At 30.1% G+C, this 25,405-nt stretch overlaps 4 protein-coding genes across 7 annotated transcripts; 2 read left to right on the top strand and 2 right to left on the bottom strand.

Moving 5' to 3' along the window:
• Positions 1-1,164: 1,164 nt before the first annotated feature.
• Positions 1,165-3,885, bottom strand: LOC100783075 (prolyl 4-hydroxylase subunit alpha-2-like). The gene is made up of 7 exons (NM_001254556.2): positions 3,669-3,885; positions 3,534-3,591; positions 3,345-3,449; positions 3,201-3,258; positions 2,374-2,549; positions 1,761-1,830; positions 1,165-1,636 (listed from the first exon to the last, which is right to left on the bottom strand). Exons 1-7 carry the CDS (start codon positions 3,800-3,802, stop codon positions 1,341-1,343), a joined length of 897 nt encoding a protein of 298 aa, NP_001241485.1. The 5' UTR covers positions 3,803-3,885; the 3' UTR covers positions 1,165-1,340.
• On the bottom strand, positions 3,839-9,346 carry LOC100787515 (uncharacterized protein At4g15545). 4 transcript variants are annotated; one of them, XR_005889392.1, is made up of 11 exons: positions 8,840-9,346; positions 8,690-8,758; positions 8,512-8,568; positions 8,209-8,278; positions 7,010-7,084; positions 6,582-6,842; positions 6,322-6,364; positions 6,148-6,226; positions 5,928-6,050; positions 5,736-5,822; positions 3,839-3,937 (listed from the first exon to the last, which is right to left on the bottom strand). XR_005889392.1 is itself a non-coding variant. In XM_041011275.1 (10 exons), exons 1-9 carry the CDS (start codon positions 9,119-9,121, stop codon positions 5,958-5,960), a joined length of 1,029 nt encoding a protein of 342 aa, XP_040867209.1. In that variant the 5' UTR covers positions 9,122-9,346; the 3' UTR covers positions 5,646-5,822; positions 5,928-5,957. The 4 variants fall into 4 exon arrangements, 2 of the variants coding, with proteins under 2 accessions (XP_040867209.1, XP_040867211.1); XR_005889393.1 differs by having other exon boundaries at positions 5,736-5,813; XM_041011275.1 differs by lacking the exon at positions 3,839-3,937 and having other exon boundaries at positions 5,646-5,822.
• Positions 9,347-16,871: 7,525 nt separating this feature from the next.
• LOC100780376 (uncharacterized) lies at positions 16,872-18,065 on the top strand. Its single transcript, XM_003550065.5, has one exon. The coding sequence runs from the start codon at positions 17,076-17,078 to the stop codon at positions 17,553-17,555; it is 480 nt and encodes a 159-aa protein (XP_003550113.1). The 5' UTR covers positions 16,872-17,075; the 3' UTR covers positions 17,556-18,065.
• Positions 18,066-20,244: 2,179 nt separating this feature from the next.
• Positions 20,245-22,120, top strand: LOC100786973 (protein DMP2). The gene has a single exon (XM_014769790.3). The coding sequence runs from the start codon at positions 21,263-21,265 to the stop codon at positions 21,890-21,892; it is 630 nt and encodes a 209-aa protein (XP_014625276.1). The 5' UTR covers positions 20,245-21,262; the 3' UTR covers positions 21,893-22,120.
• The last annotated feature ends 3,285 nt before the right edge of the window (positions 22,121-25,405 follow it).

The raw sequence follows: 25,405 nt of genomic DNA, 5'->3' as shown, positions 1-25,405 counted from the left end.
CAAAATTATATTTTTATTGTATTTTTATTTTTTTATGATTTTTTTATTAATTATAAATGCAAGTTATTTTTTTTAAAATAATTAAATTAATTATGATATATTTATCATTTTTAATAGCACTCAATATTTTTTAATTAAAATTAAATTAATTGGATACAAGTTACCATTTATAAAGGTAATTAAATTAATTATTATAAGAAATGTGATTTCATTGTGTTAAGAGAAGTGCTAAAAAATATAAAAACGAAAACATGATTTTGGTGTAATAAAGCGGGTAAAAAATTGTATAACGACGGAATCATGATTTCATTGTGTATTTTATTCAATAGAATCATAATTCCGTGAGAAGGATAATTCTAAAAAAAAAAAAATTCTCAACCTTTTGATAGGAGCTAAGAGTGATTTGCATGGGATCAATAATAACTCATTTATATTAAAGCTTATAAAATGAGACTCCAACCAAATAAAAGCTCAATTTATACAAGTGTATAGGGCTAAACCCAAGTCAAGACATGATCAAATCGAGTTAAAAGATCCAAAATTAATTAATGTTCAAAATTAAAGTTGAAGCCTACATTTCAATAGTGAGGTTTATTAGACTAAGCCCAAGTTAAGACATGATGAAATCGAGCTAAAAGGTTCAAAACTAATTAATGCTAAAAATTAAAGTTGAAGCCTACATTTCATTGGGCAAGTTTAACTTGCGTCAATCATCGATCCATCTTAGCCCATCTTGTCACCTCTAGTAAAAATTGAATGGAGACGGTAAAGAGTGAAGACCAAGAAGGAAGTAGAGAGAAGGATGAAAAAATGATCAAAATGAACAAAACATCTAAAAATTTAAAGCTAGAAAAACTTTTTTTTATTTACAAATGAGATAAAATGATTTTGAAATTTATTTAAAAACTATTTCAAATCCATTTTATTTAAACTGGTTTTGTTTTGTTTAAGTTTAGAAATAAAAAAATTGGAATAGCCGCTCCAAAAAGTAAGCTTGTAACTGCATTTACCATTACTTGCCACTTAATTTGTAAACATTTTTGCCTGGTGTTGAAAAATACTCCTCTTATTAGTTTCACATTGTAAAGTGAATTACATTTTCTGTTTTTTTAAACATACAAATAGTCATTGCAAATAACTTCCAATTATTATAAGAAATTGAGATAATAAAAAATTAATTTGTATTTGTTATATCGTTTTATACATAGAAAATAACCATAACCATTATAATAATGCAGAATTACTTTACAGTCCAAGAAAAAATAATCAAGAACTAGTTGAAATTTGAAACCCGTGGCAGAGATAACATGTAGTATCTTGGGAAGCATTCAGTAAAATTTCTAACACGACTTGCAGCTTTTCCTACAATAGCCAGGAACGTCTGAAGATCCAATCATATACTCAGGATTTTTAGTGCATTCTCCAAGTGAAGCCCATCTCTCACAGCTTACATGATGATCAGAACAATCACCTCCAGCTCCCACAGTCTTATCAAACGAGTCTACATGAATCCACTTCGTTGCGGACCATTTCTCACCTTCGATTACAGGGCATCCAGCATGGAGACTGCTAGTGTCTGGGGTAGCATTTGTGTGAAGACTGAAGAAAAGAAGTGCGTCCCCTCTATGCGGTTTCACTATACAATGCCACGCAAGAAGAGGAGAACAACAACTTAGCACAAATTGAATGGCAGAAAACATGACATGAAAGTATGATGCAGAGGAAAACCCATAAAAGTAATTACTGATCCAGTTGCTCACCTGCTATTCCTTTCTTGGCACATTCAGAAAGATCACTACTTGTTTCAGTACCTCTGCGACGTGGAGGTTCCTGTAAGCAAAACGAAAATTCAGAAGCAAAATTAGATATTGGTAATAAAAGATAGACACAGAACAAGAAGAAACTAGAGAAGAGGATCTTGAGAATATCATATGGACAAAAGATTGTATCTCACTCACAACCAAAAAATGAATATGTGCAGTGCCAGTGTGCATAATATGTACTTCTACATGTATAGTTAAACCATATACTCCCTGTCCGAGTATCCAGCCAAGGGTTCCCTTAGTCAAACACACAAAACTTTTATCTCCAATTTTTTTTGTTCAGTTTCTAAGGTTTCCATTATTTTGTGTCAGAAATAGAGCATAATATATCAGCATATAGTCAAAATATGAGCAAAAAATCATATGGAAAACAGAATCACTCAATAATTCTGATAAAATATAATATAACAACACTAAATGAACCCAGCTGGACACTAGGGCATTCGATGAAGGAAAGTACATCTTGACAAACTATGACATGATCTTTCAAAGATACACTTCATTTTCTGAGAAAGGCATGCATCAATTACTACTGATTTACTATACAAACCTCGGCAGAAGGGAACACAGTTTCACCACCTTTGGTTACATTAGTGAGATACATGAGAACAGTCGCAATGCGATGTCCACCCCGAGCAATGTTAACTTTATCAGTGAAGTAATCATAATGCGGGTCATATTTCTGGCCATGCTCATACCTCAGTACTTGTATATCTTCCCCATTTTCTGAAATTCAATCACAAAATATAACAAGGACACTGATTAGTGCTTGTTTGTACATATATACACACTTGTGTGTGTTTATAAAAGAATGTGGACCATTTTCATCATTCAACTGGTCATACAGATACACGTTATCAAGGGTATATTAATCTTCTGATCCTGAAATAATGCATCACTTTCAATGTGGATCATCTATTTTAATTTTCTTAATTAAATCATAACAGATTTTTTTTTCTTTTTTTACCAGTTCATCGAATATTGCTAACTTTCTCATTCAGATGAACAACTGAGCGTAGTCATGATTACTTGATTATAATAGAGCAATCTACTTTTTATCTATTACTTCCCTTTTATTAACGAACTTCCTTTTAAAGCCAAGGAAGGCAATTACAAGAACAGCAAGTGATGAATGATGATCACAGAAAATCGTGAAATTTATTTTCATATATTGTGATTTCCCCACACAGGATCATGAGAAATCAAACATTATAGAACTAGAGAAAGCTAATAAACACCAAGTAGTATAATGATCGACTACCAATCGACTAGCAAACAGTGAAAAAGAAAACGCATCTGGAGTAGGAGGAAAGAAAACATTAGTTCATACCAACTTCACAAGAATATCATGATGATTTTCTATATACGGAGTAGTACCTTTTGGAAGAAAGGTCCATGACGAAATCTTGTCCTCAATACCAGAAATAATAGGATCCTATAGATTAAAAAAAAACTCAATAAAAGAAATAATGAAGAATGAACAATTAATTCACAAACAGAGAAAGATAGAGAGGAAAAGACCTTGTTCTTGGAAATGAACATTCCAGAGCTTGTTCGAACATCACTTAACTGGCTCTCTCCAGAGAGATTATCCGCTACGGCAGATCTCTTAAGCTCCGATTTGGCCTAAAGCAACAACCGTAAGTTAAGTTGCTTAACAGAAACAGCCTCATAGTTTTTGCATAGAGGTAGAGATGACTGAATACTCACTAAAGAGATCAAGTGGTCGCATTCCAAATCCGTGAGGAAACCTTCATAAACGAAAGCTCTGCATATATAATAAGGATTTGAAGTTAAAATATGGAATCAGAGAGAAAGAGTGCAAAAGAGAAGAGAGGTTACTACCTTGGCTTCCAGGAAATCTGTTTGACCTTGGAAGGGTTGACGATGGAGCTAGCGGAACCCGCGTAGGAGCCCCACACTTGATGGCATTTCGAGATCAGCAGAAGGAATAGTAGAAACCAAACCCTACTACTCATTTCAGATTCCGATTCCGATTCCGATTGGAACTTGAATTTTCCCGGAAAAATTATTATTCTCTTCTCTTTCTCTTTCTCTTTCTACTCCAAATCCAGGTTGCCGAGCGGGAGGTTGCTTTTTGTTTTCTTACTTTTCTGTGGGACCAGGTTGCTTAACTTAATTTCTTTAATCATTGTCATTAATTTTGAGTAATCATATTCGTATGTACCAAAATATCTACCTCATGTTTTTCAGTTTATTTGATAAACTTGGTTCATAACATATAAAATATATGTGGTTAATTGTATCTGTGGTTAGTTATTATTAAATGTGATTGTCTAATTGAACCGAAAATGAGTTAATTGATTCCATTTTCAATAATGACTAATAAAAATCATACATTTATCTTATTCTAAATTCTGTCATTAATAGAGTAATTATCACATTTAATATATATTAATTTTTTTCATTTTTTTACAAAATCCTTAATTTCTCTCGCATTATTTATTTGTAAAACCTAAAACCTTATAATTATACATACAATATATATTATATATTTTCCTTTATCATACACACCCTATATTATTTTTTATTTATTTTACAACTTATATTTTTATACTTTTAATTAAAAGCTATACTCTATCTATAATATTTTTAATTCACAATTATATTCTTTATCTTCTCTAAAAAAATATAATACTCTTTATCTATAATTTTTAATTAACAATTATAATAAAAATGTTGGAAAAAGATTTAAAAGTATTATACTTTTTGGAAAAAAAAGTACTATACTTAGAAGTCATAAAATAAATAAAATAAAAATAACAAAGGCGTGTGTGATAAAGGAAAATATATAACACATATATTGCATGTATAATTATAAAGTTGAGAAATATTTTACACAAACTAAGGATTCTATAAGAAAAAAGAGAGATAAAAATTAAGGATATATGCATTAAATATGATAATCATTGATGTTAGAATCTAAAATAGAATAAATGTCTAACTTTTATTAGTCATTAAAAATGGGTTAATTAATCTCATGGTGAATTACAGAAACCCTTATTAAATATTTCAATGACTTCATATTACTATTACTATTAATCATATGTGGGTACTTGTGAGTTGTGAAATAAGGTTAATCATATTTATTTATGTAGTCAACAGTATGTAATAATTAATAACCTCATAATACTATTAATCACTTATGATACAAAGTAATTAACGGCGTTTAGTAGTCAATAACCTCGTGACATATTAATCACTTGTAAAATAAAATTAACTTATTTTTTAAATAATTAAAAATATCTAACTAAGTATATTACACACTTCTAAACCAATGCTTTTACCATGCCTGTTAGCAAAACTTAAATATAAAAATGTATTTATTTAGCTATATTTGCACTTGTAAGACTCAACAAAGGTTTTCAAGCGAAGGATAGGCCACAGAAAGAATTTTTCGTTTCAAAAAAGTAAATTAAAAATCATAATTCTCTGTTTGGTAAGATAAATGTCAGGGTTGACAAAATAAATAAATAACAGATGGATCCGAGATCTATCCCACCATACTGTTAACCCATTAAAAAATGAGTTGGGTTATCTTGAGAATGGGTTGAAAATAATAACACACCTTATTTTAAGGTCTATTGACATGTTGACTGGTTAAAAAATTAAAGTAATATCAATTAAACTAAAAAGATATAAATAACGGAATAAATTAAAAGTAAACAAATACTAAGTACCAACGTAACTAACCTCTTACCCATAATGTTAGTATAATTAATTTTTAAGTCATTTCTTTTCATACGGTATGCTTCTAACTTTTTTTAAGTGTTAGGATAAAATGAGGTTGGTTAATGGTTATGAAGTAATCTTTCCTTTATCGATACGACTTGTAGCTGTTGGATAAAGAAGAGAAAGGGGAAAAAAGGAAAAAAGAGAAGAATGAATTACCCTATGCTCAGCATTGAACATTAAAACTAGAGTACCTCCCATCCCTACTGCAAGGAAACCAACTGCAACCTTGTAGTCCTGCCAAGACTGTCATTCGGTTTTCATGTTCAAAAAAAAGTATTGTATTATACAGAGGGGAGAAAAAAAAGTTGCTATAAATAAGGAGACATGCACGATAGTATCCGTTATTACAAATTTGGAAAGAATCTCTTAAGCACAATGTCAATGGAGATTGCGATTAATCAATCCCTCAAATATAGTGTACAGATCCTTGTTTTCAGGCCCAAAAATTTCATCAGCTTTCCGTAGCGTTTCCTGTAATTTTTAAGCAGACAGATATGTATCAATTAACTTTTTTTTGGTAAATTATATGTATCAATTGTGAGAGAAGAGACAAGGCAGGAGGAAATACCTCTTTTGTTTGTTTATGGGAATTCAATTCTTTAACATTAGCCAAGAATGCACCAAATTGCTCATAAGACAAACGGTTCCTAACAATAACAAACAGGAGATAAAAATAGAGGACTCAACTATTTAGCTCAAAAGTTATTTTTCCATAATTTTCAAAGTTTCAAAGATCCCTCACCTGACTTGGCGAAAGAACTCTTTCCCATCCACCCGTGTTCGTCCTATAATACCCAGTAAGAAAATATAAAATGAGGGAAAAAGCTGTAGTCAAATGAAAACATTATTTATAGGGCTGCAATGTTGAAAAATATTAATTAAGCATCTCATTCCTAGAATACATGCAAGATCCAAGAAAATCTACGGATCGATCTAATGAAAACATTTCTAAATACAATGTATTTACACAAGTACGACAACAGCAGAGTTGGAAAAACTCACCAGTTTGTGATCCTGTTCCTGCATCAGAGCTTGATATTGAACCATGAGTTAAGGACATTGAGGAAAACATTGAAGACCTGTCATCATACATGCCTCTTGTGGTTGCAAAGGAAATTGAATGTCGCTGTGGTGATACAGGTTTAGATGTTCTCGTAGGTGATACTGATGCCGACAAACTAGGAGGGGAACCAGGGGGAGTAATCCGAGGGGTGGAACCTTGAGATGCTAAGAGGAGATTCTGTGATACTCTAGGTCTTATGGCTGCAATAATGGAATAGAAAAAAGATACAAGAAAGGTCAGGGTACACATACAAAATTATAGCAGTTCATTTTTCAGCAACATAAAAACAGACACCATACTGTATGGTCTTCGTTAACGCAAAATGAAATGTATGTATATCCATTTCATTACAAGTTATAGTACTCACCATCAGATTCATGATCCTTGGCAAAAGAATTTCCTGTTGAAGAAGATACAGACGGTGGCAATGAAACATCATTATCTGCAATAAAATTAGAATCTCTCAAAGGTGGAAATGAGAAAAGTGCTGCTGAAGGACCTCAACTGTGAGGGTCTATGTGCAAGACCAGGAGGGGGAGGGTTATGAAAGGTGAAAGCTACAGTCCGTACTAAAAATAGAAAGGTTTCCTTCCATTCATCTCCCTATGACCCTATCACTCTCTCCCCCCTCTTCCAAATAGAACCTGAATTGTTTCCGTTCGTGTTCTGTACATCAAATTTAAACAATTTATTGAGGTCAGATTGATTAAAATCATCAAATGGTTTACTTACACAGCTTATGCATTGGATTGTCAGACAACATTAATGACAGAACCAGACTAACAACACAATAAACCATTTTCACTCTTTATTGATCCTCTCAATTTCTTTAGCAGCGTGACAATAATGTGTTGTCCAAATAGGGAAAGATGCAAACAACTCCTATGCAAGATTTGTGACCACCTGCATAGGAAATGTTGTACAGGAAAAACTGTGTTGTTTTCCCTCAAAACATGGCACTATCATGGTCACCAAGGAAAAGGAGAGGATCCAAATCTTAACAGTTAATCGATAACCATTGCCATTATTAAGAGTTTAAACCACTGGAAACACAATATGTGCCAGTGCAGACATCCAAATAATAAGATGCAGACTACATATTCAAAGGATAAAAGTGTTGTATTTAACGATATTTCAGAGTCTTTGGCCAGCAGTTTTCTGAAGTGTATGTATATAGTCCTTACGATAAGGAAATGAGCTTGCAATTATTTGAAGTTGCTACATTGCCTGTAAGTCTATACTGCCAAATAGAACTAAAACTTATTGCAGGAATAAAATAAAGGTTTAAATATCTTTTTAGTCCTTGTAATTTAAAAAAAAGAAAATCATCCTTGTAAATTTTTTATTATTATTTTTAGTCCTTAAAAAAATGTTATCTAAAGCGTTATAGGGACTGAAAAAAAAAACGTAATTTGTAAGGACTAAAAACAAAAAAATAATTTTACAAGAACAACAAATAAATCAAACAAAACTTATAAGAATTAAGAAAATGCAATATACATAGTGCACAAAGAATCAACAGAAATGCAATGTTGTAGAGGTAGATACCATACAAGTTAAAAGTACCTCCAATCTGCGACGTGGAAGTCAAACTTGCTTGACTCTGTATTTTAGCAACAATGTCTGGAGCTGCTCCCTGAGCCAGATATTAGTAAAAGCCAAATGTTCCATAAGTAAATACCCTTAGAAACAGAAAATAGCACAAGGTAGTAGTATCATAAATAATTCAATTCATACAAGACAATGGCTATAATTCAGTACGATATGATGAAGGCATTGATGGGTTAAACTAGTCAATGACACTCACACCAGAATACCGAAGTCTCCTAATCAAATTGAAAGTAAAAAGTAAACCAACACAGAACTTACAGAGTTATCATCCTCCTCCTGAAGTGATTGCATAAGCGTCTTTCTGAAAACCTCCAACTGCATACATACATATATTTACACAAAGTAAGTCCAAAACAACTAAATTTAACAATCCGGCCCTCACTTCATCTACAAATGGGTTACAATCGAAATTGAGTATTTAGAATAACTAAATTACCTTGGAGACATCTCGATTGAGCTTTTTGACGGTGTTGGAAAGCGAAGCATTCTCCTGGAGCAAGCTCTCCTATGACCACAACCACCAAAATATAGTATTATATTATGAATAAGAGAGAGAGAGAGAGAGAGAGAGAGAGATGATTGGAACCTTATCTTGTTCGGTTTGGAGGAGTTTGTCGGCGATTTGGGAGAGGGAAGCGTCGAGGGAGTCGAGCTGAGATTGAAGGTCGGCGATGAGGTTGTCTTTGTCGGCGATCTGGGCGCGAAGCGAGGACAGCTCTGATTCGAGGGTGTTGACACGTGTCGATAGAGCAATGGAAGTGATCTTGCGAGCCACATCGAGCTGCTGGAAGGGATCGGACGGTAGCACTTGCACCACCTCCTCGGGAAGATCAAAGTTTGTCGGCGTACCACCCGATTCCGCCGCCATAGCGTGTTACCTTCCCTTCCCTTTCTCTTTTAATAATACTATTCTTATTATTATATGGTATCGGTAGTTACTAAATTTTTCTTTTTGTTTTCCTCCTTCTTTCGAGTTCTTTTTGTTTATTTTATCTTTGCAGATTGTTGATTTGGTGGTAGAAGAATTGTCTCATCACATGGATGGGGTGTTCTATATAGTTTTTTATTTCCCCTTTAATAATGAAGTTTTTTATATTCTTTAATTTGATGTCAAAATATGTGGCTTTGCAAGGTTCGAGGATGGATAGGATTGGATTCGGAGAAGAGACAAAGGAGATTACTGATTTGCTGGCTTATTACATCTGTCACCTTTGACTCAAAATAATGAAAATATGGGATGACAAAAGAGTTAGTACTACTAATTTGATTATCGTCCATAAACATAAAGAGTTGGATTGGGTAAATGTAGATGAAAGAAAGTTATAAGTGTTCTCCATCTTTTTCCTACTACAATTGGATCACGCCCATCGTAAGCACCGCAATTTTGCACGACATGGGTCTTGAACATTATTTTAAGGTGGGCTGGGCTAAAGTTTTGGTAGGCACCATGATCCCTAACCTAACTATTTCATGCCTGTTAAATATTTAATACATACTTTGACCTAAATAACTATTTAATGCATATCAAAAAATAGATATATACAAACTTTCAACTTTGGTTTGTCACCTGGAAATTTAGACAAAAAAATATATATTTCTCTTCATGTATTTGAGAGTCAAATTCTTCGTCCATTCGACTTATTGATATGGTTAAATGATAGTTATAATTCAATGCATGACATACATCTTAAATGATACGCGTTGGGTTTACTTCAAAAACTACACCACAAAAGATAATTAGTGAGTACTGCTACAACCATAACTTTAAGGCGAGTATTTGGAAGAAAAAAAAAAGCTCAATGAATTAATATCATGGTAGTAGCTAGTTTGCTGATCTTGGCGTCCCTAGCAAGTGCGTGTGGTGTGAAACCAACTAGATTCCTTCATTTCATGGTGGAACTTTTGCAGGTACATGTGGTGTCTAACGATCTACATTATTTCATATAATGGTAGCAATTTTGAAAGCTGCGTGCTATGAAGTAGTACAATTCTAAACCATACAATTAGTGTTTCTTATCCTAGAATGGAGAGTCATAAAATGTTTTTTGACCTGTTAAAATAGGTTGGGTTTGATGAGTTAGGTTGTTTAACCTGCTAAAAACAATATGGATTCGAAAGTTTAGAAGCCAACAAAATTTAGTCCTATTTAACTCACTTCAATTCTATCAGTTGGTTGCTCTTTTTAAAGTTAACTTAAAAAAATTAACTTTAAAACCTATTATTTTGATTTAAACATACTCACTAAATTTGGAAAGATTCGAAATTAGTTTAATGAAATATGAAAATAAATAAAGAAGTTTAACATTTTGGATGTGCACATATATATTTGATTTAGCGGGTAATGGGAAGTTGAAAAGTTATTTTATTAAATTAAAAATATTTAATAAAATTAGTTATTGAAGTAGTTGAATAAAAGTGAAAGAAAATATAAGAAAATAGAAACTAATTTTTTTAATATTTTAAAAAATACTAGAAACTATCCATAAATTATTAAAAAAATTATATCAAATAGTCAAATAACTATTTTAATTAGTAAAAAAAATTAAAAATTAACTAAAATGTTTTCTCAGCATATCCTGAATAAATGAGACATTAAAATAGGATTTTTTTTTTAGCAAATATTACAAGATTGATTTTCATAAAGACGTATATTTAATTAATTTTAATTTTAATTAAAAGTCAAAAGTATCATGTTTTTGTGTTAGGTCAACCGAATCTGAACTCTGAAGTAGCTCATCAAACAGAAACGTCAAAAAAGGCAACTAAGTCCCAACTTCAGAGACTCTCTTTTTATTGGTCAGGAACTTCAGTCTTCCTTTGCGCGCAAGTAACTTCCATGATTCTTCAACTAGACTCTGATTGTTTATTGCAGCAACATTTTTTTTTTTGTCTGGGAGGGTGTTTCCACTACTCCTTTCCAAATAGTTTTATTTATTATTTTTTTTAGGGAGGTTGTGGATATGAACCCAAAAGTATGAGGTATATTCAGCATGTCTATAATTTTTTTAATCAAGGAAAAATTCAGCATGTCTATAATTTTTTTAATCAAGGAAAAAGGAGACATGGGACAAAAGCATACTAGATTTCTTCCCACTGTTTTCTTTTTCTTTTTTGTTACTTTTTTAGTGGAAAATTATTGAAAGGAATCAGTCCACCGGTGGGTGCAGGGAATTACGTATACTATTTACTTGTATAAAAAACACGGAGTTAATAACAACTTTTATGTGTAAAAGTTAACAGATTTTATAGTAATAATAATAATAATTGATTTGATTATGAGTTCAATGATCAAGTATTAATGTTTGACAATGTCATTTTTTTCTCTCTAAAATGTGTTATTATCCATGTTCTCTCTCCCATTTCTCTCACCCTTATATAATTATATTATAAAAATGTGATGTTTGATTTTTATTCAACAATATAAAAATTATTATTATTTATTTGATTTTAAAAGCGATCGTGAAAATGAAAAAGAAAATATAAAAATAAATTAAATAAGAATAGAAAACTTTGCTTTCAATAAATAATTGAAAATGATAGATATTTATTGACACTAAAATAGTTAGTTATGAGATGTTACGATAAAATGAGTTGAAAAATCAACTGAAAGTTCGAGATTTAGTTAGAAGTTTAAAAAATTAGTTGGTAGTTAAATTTTTTTAAGTCAATTTATGAAATCACAAGCGTTATATAAAATTAACTATTAAAATAATTAAAAAATATAAATTGATATATTAAAAAATTTAATAAAAAAATGAATAAATATTTTAAAGATAAAAATAAAATAAAATATAAAAAACTAAAAACTAATATTTTAAAAAATGTTACTTCAAGTAACGTTTAAAGAAATGTTAGAAATTACTTTAAAAGATTATTTATTGAACAATTAAATAATTTTTTTAGATAATAAAAAAATGAAAAATTAATTAAAAAATATATTGTCAAATATAATTTTAATAGGCAAAAAATATCAATTTAGGATTAACCGACATTACAACCACTATTTTAGCTAACAAGAATGATAAAGGGAAAATGTGTAAAAATAATTGAATAGAGCTCGTTATTTGAATGTGTAAAAGCCTCAAGAATAGTGAGATGCGATGATCAAAAGGATTGACAATTAAAACCTTATAAACCATGATCTCCTAGATCCTGGAGATAGTGATTAGGAGTCCAATATGCTATGTAACCATTCTTATTCCTAGAAAAAAAGAGTTATGATGATGTAAAACAAGTCTACGACCTTCAGAAATTAAATTATCCTACTTGCTCAATTTTATAATTTCTTTTATTGTTCTTATTGTCTTTAAATATACATTTTTTACTTTCAAGCACTTTACTTTAGCCATTCATAACATTCCAAAGCCATAAATTTGTTTAGGAGTAGTTTAATATAAAAATCTAAAAAATACATATGCTTAAAAACTTTTTGGAATAAACCAAAAATCCATTCAAATAAAAAAAAAACATAGTCTCTTCTTTCAAATAATAGCTAAAAAAACCGGCTTATGTTAGTTGACATTACAAGTAATAAGATTTCACAACAACAATTTATATAATATAAAATTATTTGTGTTATATATCAACCATCGAACATAATGATGAATAAAAATAAAAATAAAAATTATATTGCGACTCAATTAGTCATATACACAGTTTGCTTATGTTATCCCTTGTATTGCAACAAATGCACCCAAGTAAATTAATTGAAAAAACAGACATGTATAGTTTTTTTTAACAGGCACAAGATTAACGACTGTAAATTCATTGAAAAATCACATACGGACACCCAATATACTAATAGGCACATAGTGAGAAAAACATAAATTTTATAGATAATATGATTTGACATAAAAAATAAAAAATATTTATTAGGTATTTAAAAAACATGAATATTCATATATTATCACTCAAATTCATTTTAGTTAAGTCATAATTGTCATACACGTATTAAGTTTAAATGATTAATTAATTATATCATAACTAACTTACACTATGTCTCAATTAACGTTGCAAATTTAAAAAAAAAAAAAACTTACGCTATCTCTAAGAAAATACAAAGATCCAACTTGGAAAATTGCATTGAAGATAATCACTCAAAAGATTTCTCAATACAACGAGTACAAGAGAACTTTTAACGAATCTTTATGTGTTCAGTAAACGATTTGAACAGGTATACATGAAAGAAAAAAAAAAGAGACAACCTTATTCAATAATTTTAAATGAGCTGAATAAGTCTAAGAGTGAATATGGAATGAATATAACTTTATGATAAAATGGACCTAGATTCTATGAAAATCTGCAAAAATATTCGCAAGCAAAGAGAATGATTATTTATTTATTGAGATTACGAATAAGATGAATATTTATCCATATTTTTTTGTAAAAATAAGTACGGGCACAGTTATTATAGTATCCATCCTGCCTTGTCCCACTCTGCCCCGCACATATGATATATACTATATATTTATGTAATTAAAAATATGATATTGAAGTATATAATTTATATTATATTTATACTTTTATGTAAAAATTAGTTGTATTTTTATAATTCAATTGATATTTTAAAGTCATATTTCATGGTTTCCAATTAAAGTATTGATGTTATAATTGAGATTATTGGACTAAGAATGTGTCATATTAATTTTATTTTATGTAAGTATTTTTAAGTTAGAATGGTGAAATACAACTATGATTTTTATGATTTTTGTATGTAAATTTCATGTTAGCATTTTTATATTAAAGTCAATACTATCCTTATACTTTTAAATAATATTTTGATTTTTGATTGACTTGCAAATCTCGAATATTAATGATATTAGGTTTAACATATATTATATTATATTTATTTCACTTTATTTAATAATATTAAATTATTATTTATTTTTATGTATAAATTTATGACTTTGTTAATAGGTCTTGGAGAAGATTATCATCACATGTTGTTTAATTGAAAATTTTGTTAAGTAATTAGAAAATTATCTTGAAGAATCTTTATGCCGAATAATTTTCTATGTAATGTAGTTTATTTATAAATTTAGATTAATATTTTATGTTTGTCTGCATTAATATTATACGTAGATATTTTTAATGTTATTATAGTTTGTTTTAATATTATGTGTAAATATTTTTAATGTTATATTTAAATTATTTAAGAGTGAATTTTTAATTTATTTATTAATTTTTTAATTTATTAACTTTATGCATAAATAAAATATAAGTCACGAATGCGGTTATATAAGCATATACGTACCCAATAGATATGGAATGAAAATTAAAATTATTATCCCTATAGATATAAAATCGAAATATGCATATTTTTAAAAAAATATGAATATATAAACAATTACTATACATCCCTACCCATCTTATCTATTATGATCACTACAACGTAACTCTTGTTGGTAAGATGAAATATCAAATCACTCGTAACATTACAGTGTTAAATACAAAATGCAGGATAATACATCAAATACGTGCATTACATGATGACTGGTTCAAATATGTTTTCATCTGAACGCTGACGACAGTTAATCTTTTTTATAATTATAATAAAAATCGATTAAGATTTTGTTTCAGAGGAAAAGTTGATCAAGATAGAAGCTGGGCCAAACGTCCGCGCGTAACGATGAAATGCTCGACTAAACTAGCTAACATAATAAGAAAGTTATCTTTAATTATTTTTATTTTTTTATCGGTCAATATTAATTAATAATTTTTATATTCACCAAATTTATTTTATTAGTTTTTGGTGATCAAAATTTAAATTTATAATTTTTTATGAAATCAGTCTTATAATCTTTAACTGTTTTAATTGGTAAGAATTAAAAACAATCATTAAAAAATTTACAACAAATTATAAATTAATTAATAATTAACTTGTAAAATAATTAAATTAAAAAATCAATAAAAAAATATCATATTAATTATAACATTTTTACAACTCTTTTTTTACTCTCGGTGCATTTATTTATCTTTTTACTTAGTTTTTTCTCTAACATTATAATTTTGCTTTTAGTTTTTAATCAACTAGTTGTTTACTAAACAAAAGTGACAAAAGTTTAAAATTAACTAAAAAGGTTAAAAGATATGATTACCCGAAAATAAATATGTTTTTAATATTATTTTGCATTTCTTAGTCAGTTTAATAATTAATATTGTCAAACACTTTTAATTCTCTAAATTAATTAGAAACTTCTAAAATATAATTTAATTATTATTTTTAATTCTCAACTAATTTTTAACTAATTTCTTTAACGCCCAAGATAATACATAAAAGTAAGGGTAAATATCCCTTTCAAGTTTCAACCCTTATTTTCTTTTTTTTTCCTACTATTTTGCATGGCCATTTTAGTTCTTATCCCTTGAAAAATAAGATTTTCTTTTGATTTTGTTGATTATAATAATTAATAATTGATTGAACGAATAAAAATTAGAGCATGTCTTAAGTTAAAAAACAAACGGGTGTGGGCGTGTGACCAAGAAACAGGCAACTTCATATGATATGCTCTAGAAAAACTATAAGAAATATTCAAGGTTCGGTATTTGGAAAGAACAAGCCACGTGATCTATACAAAATCGTTGCCTATATTATTTTTCATTTTATATTAATTATATTTGAGTAGATTGTACCGCTTTCAATTATTATTAGCTCCAAGGAATAATTAATTACCTTAATTAAGCATTTTGAGTCTCGCAGGGTACCAGGCAAGTTGCAACTTTTGAGGTGAGGGACAACTGGGAAATGAAAAGTATTAGTGCGCTCTAACTCACAGGATAATTGGGATTTCGCCATTATCACTCTGATAAAGTTGCTTTCAAATCATGGCAAAAAAAGAAAACAATATGCGAAAATTTCTTCTGAAGTTTAATAGAATTAATCAAGTTGTTGAACATAATTAGAGTATGAATTTAAATTAATTAAAATTTAACATTAAAACATTTCTTAAGATAAAAAAAAGTCTGTATCTGAAGTCACTTAAATATTTGAAAGCCAAACATGCAGTCTCTTGTGTTAGTTTAACAGACAGGTTTCGTAATACGTTTAACAGAAAAAAGATTTTATTAAAAAAATTGCAGGTAAAATTGATAAATTAAAAAAATAAAAAATTCTGGATTTTTCTTCTTCTTGAAAATAAATTTTATAATTAAAATAAAAGTAAATATTTGATGTACTGATTTTTTTATTTGATAATCCGTGACCTGGTTTTAACTTTAGAAAACTGTTGAGTGCCACCAGACAATTTTCCATTGCGCAGGTGTCGTTTTCCTTCTTTTATACTAAGCCAAAGTAGCTTTCTTTTTTGGTACAGGGCCCAGTTTTTTCTTTTTTTGTTCTTTTAGTAAAATAAATTGGTGAATAATAACTGAGAAAAAGAAAAAGGAATATTTTAGTAGGCAACATGAGGCAAGTAAATAATCTAGGCGGAAGAGGACAACTAACCTGACGACGTTACCAATAGCAATTAGCTAAAGCTGGAAGGAAAAAAAAGAAATCATGGTCTCCTCACCAAGGAGTAACAGTCGCCGTTTACAAACGAAGAGCTAGTCTGGTCAGCCAACAACACCTGTCTCTCTTCTCTCTCTTGATTTATTTCACGCGTCATTTTGGTTTATTGCTAGGTCGGTGGCAATCCTACCCCACCCTTGTCTCCTTTCTCATACGCTATATATCAACCCCTTGCTCCAATTCACTACCACCTACCACACCATACTGTGTTTTATTCTTCTCTCCCTCCTTCATTTTCATTTACTTCTCTGGAGGTATATAACTATTATTCTTTTTTTTTTTTTAAACATAAAAATTGTTTAAATCTTTTGCCATGGGAACCCAGATTTTGCGGCCTCAGGACTGTTTCGTAGAACGAATCATGTCTCCTCCCGCTGACTTTTCCCGGCGGAGGAGTTCCGGTAACTACTGTAATTATTATTACCACAGCAACCATGTTGCCACTTCCAGGTCGTGCCGGAAGCCGGTTGCCCGACCCGATAAAAAGAAACGGGTTGTTCCGGCTTCTGGCATGCCGCTGGTGGCGGAGACCTCGGCGGCGGTGTTTAGGAGACCGAGCAGTGATGATTCCAGGGTGGCGAGGAGCAATGGTTTGGAGAAGGTGACGATTCTACGGAGGGGCCAGTCGCTCGATTCGGCTGTGAAGAGCGACGTGTACGCCGGATCGGCGTTCGCTGTGTCTCCGTCGCCGGAAGCGCTTCCTCTGCCGTCTTTTTCGACGAAGAAGCAGGCCTCGGCGGCGGTTGATGACTCCGCCACGCGAGATCTGAGGCGTCTGCTCCGGCTCGAATGAAAACGAGTCGGGTTGCTGTCCCGGATTTGGATCGGGTCGGACCCCGACAAATGATCCATATTACAGTCTCTCTTTCTCACCTTATTATTATCCAGAATATTCTCTTTCTCGTCTTCTCTCCGTAACCGTTAACTTTAAGCCCGTCCCGGTTTGAAGTTCTGACCCGATTGTGATTTTTTTAAACGAAAGGGTGGATGATCTGAACTAGGGGGTGAAATGTTTAAAGGTTTGGAGTAGCGTTTGAAGCCGTGAGGCTTTGATGATGTAACATGTAACTTGTAACATATTTCTAGGGTTGCTTATTAAAACATTAAAATAAATTTTAGTTTTTGTAGTTCAAAGGGGTGGGAAAAAAAATTGAGTAAGAAGGGGGGATAACTAGAGGAGGAACTGGAACGTAGTTTTGTAAAATCCAGAAAGTGTTTGAATTTTGTGTGGGTTGGGCTTTCAGTTTCAGCCATGAACAGTGTGAAGTGATCAACAAGTGAATGGTTCTTGTTCTGTTGTGAATTTGCCAGCTTCTTGTACGCTATTTTTGTAAAGTGGAGTAAATTATTAACTCGGGGAGATTTCAGCAGATTTAATTTATGGGAGAATTTAAAATTTTAAAAAATTTTAAATTTTAGGAATTTTAAATTGAAATTTTTTTATTTTTAAAATTATATATTTGAATAAAACAAATTAAACTTATGAGGTGAAAAAAAAGAAAATATGATTGATATCTTTTTTATTCTTAAGAAGAGAATTTTAATTTTTTAATTTTTAAAAGAAAATTGAAATTTAATATTTTAGTTGTTTAAAATTTTATTTTAAAATTTTAAATTCTTTTCAAGAAAACATCCAAACAATAAATATTCTGTGTTAAATTACTCTCTTTTGTTAAAATTCTTTATTCAAATGCATTTTAAGTTTTTTCTTGTTTTGCAAGGGCATCTGGAGAAGAATAAACAAATGCTTTTCGTAATTTTTATTCGGAATTACTTTTCGTAAATTTGAAATATAGGTCAATTAATATTTGCATAATATATATAAAAATAAAATAATAATATGTAGTGTATCTAGGCATCTTACGTCAAGAATCATGAAGTGAGATGTTACATTATCATGTGAGAATATTTTGTTATATTTTTATATTACTAATAATGTTTTGATCTTAAACTTTAATTAAAATCGATTAATTATTATAGACATTTCATTTTATGTTTGTTTATTTAATGCAGTAATATGTGGTATCGATAGTATATAATTTTTTAATATTAAAGAAATTATTTTTCTAAGTATGAGATGTCCAAATTTTAGTTATAGATATAATAATACTTTTTCTATTTGACAAAATTTATGAATGAAGACAAGTTTACTGATTATATTTTATTTATTTATCAACATATGGTTATTTTAGTTCATATATAATAAATATGGACAAACTAAAGTTGAAAGGTAAACTGTATTCTTGAGGAATCAAGACTAAATAGTTCAGAGTTAATAGTTTAAGAGATATATATTTGAGAAAAATAAAATGTTCTGACAAACTTAAACCTTATCACACTATATATCTGTGGTCGAAAAAAATTGCGGGTTGTGGCGTTTGTAAGATCGCCGCTAAAATCATCGTGTGATTAATCTCTGATTAGTTTCGTAAGTCAGAAACAAGTAATTAATTTATTTTCATATAGTAGTTCGCATAGGTCAAGTAGTAACACTTGTGAAGAAAATTTGAGTTTCAATCTTGAATTGAGAATTAATGCAATGGTCAGATTGAAGTTTGTAGAGATACTTAGCAGTTTTGTCGGAAAGTCAAAGATAGTAATTAGAGTCAATAAAAATAATAATTTATTTTCTTGGTAAATAAACAACCCGACAAATCACAAGTAAGGAAGCAATCTAAAGGTTACTCGAATTGATAAGTTATTGACCCATAATTGGGCTTTGAGGGGAGCCATGTATTGGAAGAATTTATGGATCATAATACCTGAAAACAAATGCCTCAAGCAAGGCCCAAAAGGAATTATGTCAAGCCTAGTGGATAAGATCGACACTGAAATGTCATGGAGTGTATGAGGGAGAAGCAATGTTATCGGTGAACAATGAAAACTGTTTTGTTTTTAGCACTTCATGTTGTCTGAATTTATAGTTTTTTTTTTAAATGTGTAGACAAGATGTATTTTTCATCAAAGTCAATTATGATAAGGAGACAAAAATTATTATGGCCGGAAAAACTTTTTTTTTATAGAGTATTTAAAATATTATATATCAAGATTCAATTTTGAAGTCATTAAGTTAAACTAACTCCATACTAATTGATTTATGGGCTCACTGGTTAGTAAGTATTTTATCTCGAATTTATATAAAAAAAATCTTATGTTTTAGTTTCAAATATAAAGTAAATTTAAATTAATTTTATCTTATTTGAGGAAATCATTTCAAATATATTCTTCATTTAATTAAGATCTTCTTTTTAATGATTTTTTTTTCTTGATATCAAGATTGCATGAAGGATAATTTTTTGGTAATACATGAAGGATAATTTTTAAAAAAATATCATTTTCAGATTAAATTAATACAAATAAATGACATTAGTTAATTTTTTAAATTAGGGTGATTTTTTAAATTTGATTTCAAGACCGGGAAAATACTTGTTTTTTGAGAAGCGTTATATGTAATTCCACTTTTGGGTGAGAGAAAGTGGAAAATATTGAGACCTTCACACCTCTAATTTCTTGTCATTCTCTGTTATTATTTTGTTTGTTTTTCTCTTCATTATTGGAGCCAGGAGGAGGTTCCTCTCCCTCTAGGAAGAAATTACCAAACTCATACGGGCAAAATGGTCAATTCAAGCAGTTAGCTTTATTTCAAACTCCATTTATGAAGATAGCAAAAGAGAGGAAACTTGAAGGAAGCTCACAAAAAAGAAAAAAAGACGCGGACTGGTCACCCATTTTCATCAGGTTTCCTTTTCTTCTATTGTGTTTAGTTTTTCTCTTCACTTTCACACGTGAATCGTCATTTTCTCCATTTTTATTGGATTTGTCATTTGAAGTTTGAACACTTTCTTACTCAAATTTCATCGTCGACGGTAATCAGTGATACCTACCCACCTTATTTAAGTGAAGCCAATAAATAGTCTCATGTGTTAGTCTAAATTAAATAGTCAGGTTTAATATATCGCTCAAGAGACAATTAATACTATTTTTTTTATGAGTAAGACAATACAAATTTTATCACAAGAGAATTTACAAACTTGAGGAAAGATATATTTGTTTTAAAAGGAAAAACAACCACCTTTAATGTGTCTGTTACTGTAAATGCCAATTAATACTCTTCGTATGTGTAATTTTTATTTGACTTAGTGTGTGTGTACGTGTGTTTTTTCCTTGTCAGACTTTTCATTTTGAAAACGTTTGGACTCGTTCAACGAGCATGACATAGAATAATAATGCAATTAACTGTATGTAATAAAAGGTCTTGGTCTTTTTTAAGCTTAATTAATTATGGAGAAGTTTCAAAGCTCACAAATGCAACTTACTATAATAAAAGATCTTGGTCTTTTTAAGCCATTTTGCGTAGAAATAAGCCAATTCCTGCTTCTTTATAAAGATCAAAACGTACAAGCAGCAGGCAGAGCAAGAAAAAAAAAAACACAAGCGAATACACTAAATTGTGTGTGACAAAGACGACATTTCAACTAGAAAAACAGAAAAGCAAAAAAAATGGCCGCAGACAATCCAACTAGAAAAACAAATAGTACCAGCAAAAACGGAGGTAAAGGCGTGACAAACACGACATTCTCAGCATTTGGCAGCCTCATAAAGCTGCTCCCTACAGGCACTGTCTTCGTGTTCCAATTCCTAAACCCCGTTGTGACTAACAGCGGTGAATGCAACGCCACCAACAAGTGGCTCAGCAGCATTGTTCTCGTTGCATGCGGGTTGAGTTGCGCATTTTCTTCCTTCACCGATAGCTACATAGGCAGCGACAACCAGAGGCATTACGGCATCGTAACCCCCAAGGGACTGTGGCCTTTTTCCGAACCAGAAAAGTCCAAGTCCGTTGACAAACTCTGGTTGGGTGACTTCGTGCGTGCTGCGTTATCGTTGTTAGTGTTCGCGGTGTTGGGGCTGTTGGACACCAACACTGTGCACTGCTTCTACCCCGGCTTTGAGGTTACTCAGAAAAGTCTGCTTCAGGTGCTCCCCACGGCTATTGGGGTTTTTGCAGGTGGGGTTTTCATGATTTTCCCCGACAAGCGAAATGGAATTGGATACCCTTTGAATTCTAATTCTGATTCTAATCACACCTCTAATATATCTGATGAAACCGCCCCGATTGACAATGCTTAGTGATATTATCCTTTCTTTTCATAAACAAAATAGTTTGTTCCTTTTTGTTGTTTTTTTTGGTAATTAATGTTGCTGCAGAAACTTGGGCCTCTGAAAATAATTTACCTGCTCGGCATGAAATGTCGTTGTAGTAGTCTTTTCTATTTCTTATAACCGTAAAGTGAAGAATCGTCTTTTGCTTTGCAGCCACTTTGGCTATGATAATTAACTACTGCTTATTGGTTGAAACTTGGGTTGGCGTTGTGTGTTTGTCCTGCTTGCTTTGCAGCGACTTGGACTGTGTATTGCTGTTTATTTCATAGCAGGTTAATCTGTTTCAGATTTAGGAACATTCCAAGGGGAAAATTTCCTCTCTAATACTCCTCCGTCTATCAAAACTCTTTTAATTAATTTGTATTTCTTAAAAAAATAATTATTACATTAAATTTATTAATTATTTATATTAATATTTTAAATTTATCCTTTTATTCTCTTTGTTCACTTAGTTATTTCTTATTAATATTTAGAGAAAAAAATAGCAAAATAAGGTTATGTAGAGAATAAAATAATTAATGTATCTATAAATTATAATTTTTTAATAAAAAATGATAAACAATTTTTTAAAAAAAGTCTTATAATAAAAAATGAACGAAATACTACTAAAGGAACCATTTGGGAGAGGAGGAAAAATGAAAAAGAAAATAAATTGAAATAATTTTTTTAAATTTAAAGTAGAATATAAATGTGTAAATTTTACATTATTTTACTGCTCATTTCTCTTCTTTTAGATTCTCTTCCTCTCCAAATAAACATACCCTAAATTTAGCAAAAAGTCTTTATCTTACGAAAAAAAAACATACCCTAAATTTGTAGTAAGAAAGAAAAATACTCAAAGTCTATGTGTGGGCACCAATATGAGAGAAAGAGTCGCGAGTAATAATTGATGGACAGTATTAATGCTTGTAGGCTCTTGGTGTTCACACATTCGAGGGTGGATGACTACCGATCGTTCGTTGGTTGATTCAACGATTCTAGCCTATTTACGCTTACACGCTCGATACTAGAGAGTACTGTGTACAGTACCCTTTGTTTGTTGACTAGGTCAATGCCTTTATTACCGCGTCATGGTCCAACTCTGCTCGTTAGTAATCCATTCTCCCCTGTATAATGGTAATGATTGTCCAAAGAATTCCATTATAACATTAACGTACTTGGTACTCAATAATATTGATTTATGAAGAGTTAAAAGGAAGATTACTAAGTAGGGGAAGACAACCTCAACAAGAACCCCTAAAATCCAACAAAGAAGGTAGATTACACTTATCTCAATTGAGTACTTTTGGGTTAGGTCTTATAAATCTGAGATGAAACTTAATTAATTACAAGAACAATTTCAAATTGGAGTGAATGGGTGAAGAGAAAGATAGAAAGAAAAGAATAAAGATAAAAAAAGAAAGTAATAGATGATGTGATTAAAATAAAAAGAAAAATAAGATGGAAAAAAAAAAAAGTGCATGAATGTGATTTAAAAAGTGGACTGGTCATTAACACCCCTTCTTCGAAGAAAAATTGAGATTTATATATATTTAACTTAACCTAACTGAAATTGTATGATTTTCTATTCTGGCTATTAACTAACCTAATTTGTTTGAAGCTTAAATCGTCATGGAACTAATATACGAGATCTGGTTGTTTCATGCTTCAGTTCAAAACTAATAAGAAAATGGCAGAAAATATTCAAGGAGTGGAGATTTTCTCAGGAACTAATTACTTCAATCAATGGATTAATTAAAGTTTAATTGAAATTGGCTGACAATTATATCCTTGAATGCAATGGTACTTACCTTGATACATATTAGTTTTCCTTTATGATACTGCAGCGTGACTGAACTTGGAGATATTAAACAGTACTGATAAAATGATCACACAGTGACTTGTTTTAATCTTACAAGACAAATTTTCATTTCTTGAACTTCTTAATATTTATAAAAGAATATTTCTTGAGATGAAAACAAAACCTAGTCGCTGATTAGCTGCGGATTTTAAAGATCATCATCATATGAGGCACTTGAAAATTGAACAAAAGAGGAGTGATTAAAACTTTTCAAGTCTCGTTTAAAAAATTGTCGAGTTTAGACTGATTAAATATCAAATAGTTAAGATTCTAATAATTTTATAAATTGTTATGTATATTATTATATTTTTAATTTTAAGTTTTTAATCAATAATTACATTAAATATATTATTATGTAACTTCAAGTCATGTTTCTCACTTATATAGTTTATCTCAGCATTATCTTTATTCAATATGAGAGTTCAACATGTCTTATTATAAGTGTGAGTCTTGGAAGAAGACAAAAAAAAAAAAAAAAGATAACAAGAAAAGTAAACGATAATTTAAATGTAAAAAGATGGAATTAGAATATAATGATGTTGAAGACTTAGTATATCAAAATTATCTATGATATAATGTAAAATATTTTCTCAATTTGTAAGACTTTTTTATTAGTTTATCTTTAATTAATTTATGTCTACGTTAATTTTAATTTATAGAGAAATTTATTTTATTTTTACATTTTCTTTTCTTTTCTTATAAGTGCTTTTGAATGCAAGTCAAACTATCCTCACACTTAAGCCATACTCCATCGCTGCTATACGACCTCAATCAGCATCAAAGACTCGAACGCAAATTCACGCAATTTAGAAACATGTCCTTTCTCTTTCTGTACCCAAAACGAAGCCATAACCTAGTCTTAGATCTCACACACTATGATTGTATAGGGTATTACTAGTAGTTCATGGCCGAAGTTTTGTGGAGGTGGAAAAAGAGAAGTGGTTGAAATAATAATGTTAAACTTATGACATATATATAGTTATAATGATGCTAAATATATACTATCTTGTACGCTACTTCCATTAAGTTAAAAGATAGATGGAACTGGAAGTGATAGTGAGGAAAATATATAATTAACGTGTAGAAGCAAAAGAATTAAGTAGAAGGATAAATAAAGTTAAATTGATGACAAAGAGATATTTTGTTTTTAAATGAAAAACAACACTTAATTACTGTTTTAGTCATTGAATTTGAAGAATGTTTTTTTTCCCAGAAATTTAAAATTACCTTTGTAGTCCTTGAATTTTGATAATACTTTTTTAATTCCTAACATAATAAATTGACATTTTATGATAATTTTTATCATTTTGTGACAGTTTTTAATATTTTGTGATAGTTTTAAAATGTAAATTCAAGTGGTTGAAAAATAAAAATTAATTTATAACAATTAAAAATTATCACAAAGTAATAATTTATTATTCCAAAAAACTAAAAAGAATAATTTATCAAAATTCTGCAACAAAAAATAGTTTTAAATTTTCGAGACTAAAATAAATACACACCCAAAATTCAGAAACTAAAATAATAATTAAGCTTTATTTAAAATTAATTTTGATACCTTAGATCAATTTTTATACTTATTTTTAAATTTGTTAAAACTAGTTTAACAAGTAAATGAATTGATTTTTCAAATTAAATCA

This window comes from Glycine max, chromosome 17, assembly GCF_000004515.6.
Source record: "Glycine max cultivar Williams 82 chromosome 17, Glycine_max_v4.0, whole genome shotgun sequence".
NCBI lineage: Eukaryota > Viridiplantae > Streptophyta > Magnoliopsida > Fabales > Fabaceae > Glycine > Glycine max.
Note: the sequence above shows the minus strand (reverse complement) of the source record. Positions and strands in the feature narration are given on the sequence as shown.